Source organism: Cynoglossus semilaevis, chromosome 14, assembly GCF_000523025.1.
Source record: "Cynoglossus semilaevis isolate Cse_v1.0 chromosome 14, Cse_v1.0, whole genome shotgun sequence".
Classification (NCBI taxonomy): domain Eukaryota; kingdom Metazoa; phylum Chordata; class Actinopteri; order Pleuronectiformes; family Cynoglossidae; genus Cynoglossus; species Cynoglossus semilaevis.
In genome coordinates this window covers 10,125,885-10,133,941 of record NC_024320.1, presented here as the reverse complement: position 1 = coordinate 10,133,941, position 8,057 = coordinate 10,125,885, and the positions used below count along the sequence as shown (strand labels likewise).

General features: G+C 39.0%; 2 protein-coding genes across 4 annotated transcripts in view; both read right to left on the bottom strand.

The window, feature by feature from the left end:
• The window catches only part of LOC103389522 (aryl hydrocarbon receptor-like), a 17,306-nt gene extending 16,359 nt beyond the window's left edge, over positions 1-947 (bottom strand). For both annotated transcript variants that reach the window (XM_017038274.2, XM_008324962.3), the window contains exon 1: positions 427-947. In XM_017038274.2, the coding sequence (XP_016893763.1) occupies positions 427-506 (80 nt within the window). In that variant the 5' untranslated portion in view covers positions 507-947. The remainder of the gene's footprint in view (positions 1-426) is intronic.
• Positions 948-3,685: 2,738 nt separating this feature from the next.
• The window catches only part of ahr2 (aryl hydrocarbon receptor 2), a 53,287-nt gene continuing 48,915 nt past the window's right edge, over positions 3,686-8,057 (bottom strand). For both annotated transcript variants that reach the window (XM_025062367.1, XM_017038833.2), the window contains exons 8-11: positions 7,847-7,956; positions 7,622-7,763; positions 5,878-7,543; positions 3,686-5,425 (exon numbers count right to left, since the gene is read on the bottom strand). In XM_025062367.1, the coding sequence (XP_024918135.1) occupies positions 5,339-5,425; positions 5,878-7,543; positions 7,622-7,763; positions 7,847-7,956 (2,005 nt within the window). In that variant the 3' untranslated portion in view covers positions 3,686-5,338. The remainder of the gene's footprint in view (positions 5,426-5,877; positions 7,544-7,621; positions 7,764-7,846; positions 7,957-8,057) is intronic.

Sequence of the window (8,057 nt, the reverse complement as noted above, 5' to 3'; positions counted from 1 at the left end):
TGAAAAAAACAGATGGACAGAACAATGTGTGAATAAACAATAAAGTGGAACCAAAAAACAAACACAATCCAACTGAAGATACTGACCAAACACTTCAAAACAGATATTTAAGTTTTACAGTTTGTTATTTTGGAAGGAAAATGTCAATTAATGTCATCCAAATTAAGAGCAAGTCCCTAGTTTGGTTTGAGGGTGGGTACAAAATAATGCCAAATTATAAAAAAAAGCCAAACTACTTAATTATACTTATTTCTCCATATAAAGTATATATAGAAATTAATAACTTACAAAATACTCCTCTCCTCAAAAACCTGCGTTTTCTTCCATTTCCTTTTCCATTAAAGGCAGCTTGACATGTATTATACAAAAATAACCGACACAATAACAACAACAATAATAATAGAATAAAAATAACAATGAACACACCCTTTTTGTACTGGTTTCCTTCTTTTTCGGCCCACGTACATGTTTGTTTGTTTGTTCACAGTGACCGTGTCGACATCCATCAAGCCCACAGAGTGAATTCAGCCCAAATCCACGCAACTCGTTCATTCATTAGATTCCTCTTCATGCAAGTGAACCACAAACTCAGGACGACCCCGGTCAGCGCTACGGGGTGTTTCCTCCTCCGCTGCCGTTACCGCATTAAACTTCAAACCCTTCAGTTTAAAGGTGAATAAATCACTAGGTGTGTAAGGTCATGACCAGAGCTGCTTCCCTGTCTCCTGTGACGACAGCCTGGACTAAGTGACGTGGGTTTCTCTCCTCCAGGGGAAACGACGCTCCACCACGTGATGCACGAGGTGCGTTTAATATCAATATAGAAAGTAGACGTTTTCGGTGAAAGTCTACTTTTTAAAGCGCTCTCCTCTTTTCACCTCTTCCCTTCCTTTATCCTCTCCTCTCTCCTGTTCAGTGCTCCTCTCTGCACCTCCTTCCCACTCTCCCCTCCCTCCCCTCGTCTTCTCTCCCCCACTCCACTCCCCCTACTCACTAACCATGCTCTGATTAGTAGTGTGTAGCACGTGCGATAACTTCTAATGACGTTATTAATTGGAATACATAAACCAATGTCACACTTTCCCTTCACACTTTAACGTAAGAATTCTGAGAATACATATATACAGTATCTATCATTGAATATATAATTGAAGTAAAAGCCCAGGTTGTAGAAATTTAATTTGCCCTAGTTAAGCAGAACCATTGTGAGATTCTATTGAAAGGTTTTTAAAACAAGAGCAAAGGATGAAAAATTACGGCACACAAACACTAGCTGAACGAGGACATCTGGTGGACACAGACCGAGCCTACAACAAACAAAACTATATTACCATATTAATAGCATCGCAGTTTTACATTTATCTACGTCTATGATAGTGGCCTTATAATTTGGTCAGGTAGTATTTATAAAGTAAAGGTACTACTAGGTATTAAACAAAACAAATTAAGTTTAATTTAGAGTGAAAATACTTCCAACTGGCAGATAACTCATGTTTGTTAAGCTAAGCTAATTCTGTTAACAATCTCCATTGTTTCTTCTCTATTGAGTCTTTTAGCTGCCAGTTACTGGCTCTTATTATTTTTTTGGTAGCTACTTTTTGAGGGTCGATAAATATTTTTCTCTTTAATGCAAAGACAATGGTAATAGTTTTAATATTGGTATAATTATTTTAGCTATATCTCCGTTTTGGCACATTTCTAGCCTCTCACCACATCGTTTTCTATTCATTAATTGTACATTTATTAACATAGCTACTACAGATACATAGCTTTCTGAAATATTCAAGTGAATTTAGGACTTAAATTTATTTCTCCAGCTTTTAGTGATGATAGTGATGATACAATAACAATTGTACGACTGGTGTCAGCACATTGTGTGACCCTCAGGTATTTTACTGTGCATGATCAAGTTTGTTGTGAAATAAAATTATTTGGATGAAGTCATTGCCCCCTGTGGGTGTGAAAAAGATGACAAAAGAGAAGATTGAAACTTTTGTTTGTGATCATAACACCTTTAATATGGTGAGCATGAACGTACTGACTCAAACATGTTTACACTGCTTGAAGCAAAAAAAAAAAAAAAAAAACTACGTCAAAACGATGAGATAAAACAAGATGAAACGTTACAAAAAAAAAAGAGAAGGTTAAATATGTATAGGCTGTGCAGACAATGTAAAAAAACCTGATAGTCGCAAGTCAGGTTAAGCAAGTATGATACTAAAATACACAACATAGGACAAATGAAGGTGACAACAATGGGAACCTATGTACAAATAGACAAAGATACTGCATTTTGAGCCTTAATAAAAAAAAAAAAAATCAGTAAAAAGGATCAATTTAAATTTAAAAACAACAAATATATTTCTATCTTCAAATGCAGAATAACTTCTGTGAAAAAAATAAGCTCTGAATTTGGTTTGAACAGAGAACAGTGCTGCACTGTTCGCCGAGACCAAATGTAATTCTATTTCATCTGGTTTAAGCCTCGGTTTCCAAACATTTATACTCTTTTATAACTGCTTGGGCTCAGTCTCTATGATCAGAAATTTTTATTTTTACGACTGCACTTGATCAATAGGAAAATTCCCTCTTTGGAATTCAATCCATCTTTCTTCATAACTTTCTTCTCTGGTTTGTTTTTAGTGGATGACTTGTGTGGCAGAATCAAGCCTATGAAAAACAACTGGGTATTTTGTCTACTGATGAATTTCCAAGAAACATTTTCAATAACTTAACTTAAAAAAAAAGGAAATCTTTCTGTAAACTTCATCTTTTAATAAATGTTTTTGGCTATTCAGTGAATTTTTATCTCACTTATTTCCAATAATATAATTTTGCTGCTATTTTTCTCCATAGTATTTTTCCAAAAATCAATATTTACACTTTGTCAACTAATGTTCATTTCATTTTCTCAGTTTTCATTGATTTGGCAGTCTTGCTAAATTTGGCTAATTTGGTTACCGCATAAAGCATGTATATTTGCCCAAAAATGTAATTTCTGCCATATTTTTGTAAGCTATAATTTTAACTTTTGGCCATCGATATCTCCCTTATATAATTATCATATTTCATAACACATGCATGGCATGTTGTCTTAAACCATTTATCTATTTTATGCTTATAATTTGTGAAAGATTTCCATTAATTCCTGGCCATTTTTTAGTTTCCTTACTGTTTTTCTTTACACAGCTGTAAAAGTCAACTGCATTTAATTACCTGTTAAAAATGAGTAAATTTAGTTTTCAGTTTTTTAAATCAGCTGAAATGAGTTTTAAAGAAAATCAGTAAGTTTATGTTTAGTTTTGACAAAGCGAGAAATAGTTACGTCATGCACAGAACCGATCGTAAACAATTTAAAAACAGTGAAATTCAAAACATCAGCTGTAATTTTCACTGCTGAGTAAATTAAATTTACTTTCAGTTTTTTTTCCATATTACTGTACAAATTTAATTCGAGAAATTCTCTAACTTCTCTAATTTTGGTGGAAAAGGATTTTTTCCCCAACAGATGAAGTTTACAGTGTTACATAAAAAAGTAACATTCTTTCCGGAAACTTGGATACAACAATATTGTAGTATTTCTTTGATTTACTACAAACATATAGTAAATAAAGTGGTATAAAAAATACCTTACATTTTTCCCTTTGGTTTAAAGCATCACAAATTCTTTATATTGGAGTTTTGGATTTCAGGAACATTCTTTTTGTATTATACTTTTTAGAATTTTTGTTTCCAAATGTTTTACAAAAGTACAAAATGGTGAATGGATTGTTTTTTTTTTGACTCAGTATTAGCTGTAGAAACTATGTACAACTTTCGCAGTGTCAGGCTGTTTCTTACCCCAAAACGTGTGCTATGTTTTCAAAGTGATAGAAAAAGTCTGTGTTACAAATAAGGCACTTTTAGAAGAAGAATTGTAACTGGTTTTTAAAATCTTGATATGATTAAGTTTGTTTTACTCTCCTTTACTCTCTCTTTTGTCTTAGATACACAATAGCTGCCTTTGACTGTTTTTACTTCTGCACTTTGGACAAAAACCAAAGAAAGAGAGAAATTTTGATGGAAAAATTAGTGTGAAATTCAAGTTATTACCAACAAAACTGAACAATAGGTATAAGGCTTTGCGCAAAACTGCTATTTTCACAATTGAATATAATTAAAATAGATAGTATATTTATTTATTAAAGCTAAGTTGGACTGAGTACAAATCAAATTTTGTACAAAACTCTATGCTACACAGGGGATGGGTCTGAATGAAAATGATTGTTTTGAATTTGAAAACATGTAGTGTCTTCACTTCACTTTGGCATTGGTTTGAGGGAATAGTGCAATTACATTTGACCATTTAGTATCAAATACCAGGGAGTTTGAAGGGGCTTTATAACAGACTGTTCCTTTAAAGTTTCACACAGCTCTGTGGCTTTAAAGTAAGGCACCGTCTGCATTGTTCTTTCCTTTAAAACAAGAAAAACAGTCCAGAATATAAGAATAAAAAAAACAGAGATGAAGCAGTAATAAGAAATAAAAAAAAGAAGAAATGGCTCAGTGAAGAGAAACATCAATGAAAACTGCAGTGATAAATCGTTGGTCTCACTGTCCAACATATATATATATATATATATATACATATACATATATATGTATATATACATATATACATATATATATATACATATATATATATACATATATATATATGTATATACCCCCACACCCTGTCTGAGTAAGCCTTTCTGTGGTGGCAGTATTAAGTTGAAATGAAGTCACAACTTAAGTAGATTAAATCCCATCTTTTGGGAGCTCACGTCAGGGGAGATTATTTTGCTAAGAGGATGGACAGGAAGTTGTCATCATCCGGGTCCAGATGAAGTGTTCTAAACAGTGGTGTCAGGTTGCACCAAGGACCACACCCTAACTCCTTAATCCAAGACTAATGTTCCAGAATGGAAAATCAACCACAATCTGGTGATATAGAAGTGCAAGACAAACTGAACATTTTTGCTGATATTGTGAGGAGAAAAAAAAAAAAGAAAAATCGCTGATTTGTTTTTTTAGGTTATCTGTGGAAACCACTCAGCTCCAGGTCAGAAAATCATTGTCCAATTCTAACAGAAACCAACTTTGTGAAACTTCTCATCGGACAAAGCCAAAAGCAGCTTAACTGGAGTTTTACAGCAGCAAATGCTGTTTTCTGAATGAAAAAACAAACAAACAAACAAAAAATTCAAAGACACTTGGACACAGCTCTGCTCGTCTGCTGTTTTGTTTCTCGTTTAGAGACAGGAGTCTTTACTTTGAAACCTCTGCTCCTCTGTTGTCCTCACGTCACGACGGCTCCTTACTGCTTGTTCTCTGAGTAGAAAGAGTTGTGATTGGGCGGGTGGAAGGCGTGACCATTGGGCCCCATGACAGAATGGTTGTTAACCTGAGGATGTGAGCAAACAGAGGAGAAGATTTACTAAAAGACATCACCAAGGAAACCTTACAATATAGAGAGGTTAGCCAGTCAAATACTGTAGCTCAAATTGTAAAAGATGAAATAATTCATAATACATTTGCATTTAGCAAACCTTTTATCTGAAGCGACTTACAGAGGGAGGATTAACAATGAAGCTCAGTCTACCAGTTCATCAATAATATAGGAGGAAATGCTAAAAGTAAGGCCCCCCACAAACATTTAACAAAAATAACAATGACCTCACTAAAAGAGTAGATAGATTGACTTTATTGTAAAAAAAACTAAATTGAGAGAAGTCTGAACCTCCTGACACCTGCACAAATACTACAGATGGTCCCTGGACCAGATGTTGGACACTGAGTATTGTTTAGACCAACGTCTGTCATACACAGATGTCTTTTTTTTTTTTTAAATGTTACCTGTGTGTGATCACTAAAGTTGTCGAACAGCTGCTGCTGAGCCAGAAGATCGTTGAGCTCCAGACCTGTGGTCATGTGACAGGAAATGACAGCCTCACTGTTTGGTAATGTGGGCACACCGAGCACTGACCCCCCTGCTGAAAGACCCTGGTAGAAGCAGGGGGGCTTGGAGGGGATCTTGTTATGGGTGGGTGGGTTGATCTGTTTACCAGGTGACGTTTGAGTGAGGTGAAGTCCTTTGACAGACACAGGGGCGGTGTGGTTGCTGAATCTGCAGCTGCTTGGTGGAACCACATGGGGGGGCTCTAAGTCCTGGGGAACAGGAAATGTTCCACTGGTAGATTCCAGAGTCATTGGTCTGCCATTGGCAGGTGGGGAGTTCTTCTTGAGCGCAGGCGTCTGGTTGGAGCAGCCACTGGACACGTGCTGCTGCAGCTGCTGCTCCAGTGACCAGGACTGAGGGTGGTGTTCACTGCTCTGGGTCTGATGTGAAACGTGGCCGTGCAAGCTGCTCACGGGAGGACAATTTCCCATGAAAGCTGGTACGTTTGAAATATGATGGCTGTAAGTTTGTACAAAGTTGTTGACTTGGTCTGTGTTGGCCACAGATGACCCCCAAGGGGCGCACTGGGAGTCGAACGAAGGATTTAACTTCCTTTCTGCACCACGGTCCAGGAGGCTGTTTTGTAGGTGGGGGGGCCTGGTCTGTCCCTGCAGGGGGAGCTGTTTAGAATGATGCCGGCTGCTCTGCTCACACGATCCATAGTTGTTTTCTTTGGTGGAGACCTGAAAGGTCTTCAAGGTGTTGGACGGTGCAGCAGTGGCGTTGACCGAGGACGGGTTAAACAGTGCTCCAGCATTAATGTTGGAAAGAGCACCTGGAGCGGGGAGCTGTGAGGTGGCAGGGTGGAGGCCTGGGCTGCTCAGAACAGAAGAACCTAACTGAGTGAGATCAATGTGAGTCAGTTTGGTGGTCTCTGGGACAGGTTGTCCTCCACTTTGTAGAAGCTGGTTTTCCAGAGACCAGGTAAAGTTCTGTTCTACAGCAGGATTGGCGTTGGGGCACTGGAGGTCCAAAGTGGACAACGTTGTTGGAACTTCACCCATCTGATCTACCACCTCGAAGCCACCCTCCTTCTGCAGCTGCTCCTCAACATAAGACAGAATGTCGTTCAGGTCCTCGCTGACGTCAGGCACGTTGTTGCTCATCCTCAGCAGTGTGCACTCCCAGCCTTTCAGCTCTTCCGCCTCCACCTCAAGGTCCTCCATTATGTTGGAGTCCCCCAGGATCTGCTGCAGGGTCTCCATCATGTCTTGAACCGTGGTGTCAGGCTTGAGTACATTCTCTGGAGGTTTGGGCACCGAGTGCTGCCAAATGTCTCCAGGAACACTGACGGTGGCGTGGGTGTCCTGGAAGGCCACGTCGCTGAGGGAGCTGATGGTTTTGTTGTGCTCGCAGTAGATGGACTGGTCCTGCCTCAGCATGCATCCAAGAACTGATTCCTGGTGGAAGGAGTTTGTGTCCAGCTTTCTCTGCTTGGGGCTGGAGCACTGGTCAGGGACTTCCACAGGTGGAATTTCGTCGTACAGCAGAGCCTCTCCGGTGGCGAAGTTAAAGGGCAGCTGCAGGCGTCTGAGGCGTAGCTGTTCTTCTCCCTCTTCATTCCTGTTAAAAAAAAAAACAGACGTTTTTCATCCTCTCACTCCAGCTTCTCAGGTCTAAGAACTTTGGTTGTAATCTCACGTCAAAGCTTTCTGTCGGGCAATGATGAAGTCGGGCTTCCCAGCCTTGAAGACCAGTCTGGCAACTGCTTGGACCCAGATCCAGGTCTTACTCTTGGTCAGCAGCCTGAAGACGGTGAAGCCACTGTCTCCAGTCTTTATCACTAAGTACGACACAGCACAGTCACACATCTGCACAGACTGAATATTAATGTTTACTCCTAAGACAAAAAGCTTGGCCACTTACTCCTTACGTGGTTATCAGCACAGTACATCATATCTGCAGCGTGGATGAAGTTGTAGCCTGAGCCTCTGGAACACAGCTCCGTCTCATTGTAGCCTAGGACCACCTTACCTCTGAGGAAAAGACCGGAGGAACAGACATTTTAACATGTTGGCATGTTCAGTCATCTCTCACCATGAAAATCCACCATCCTCATCAGTGAAGGCCTTGTGTT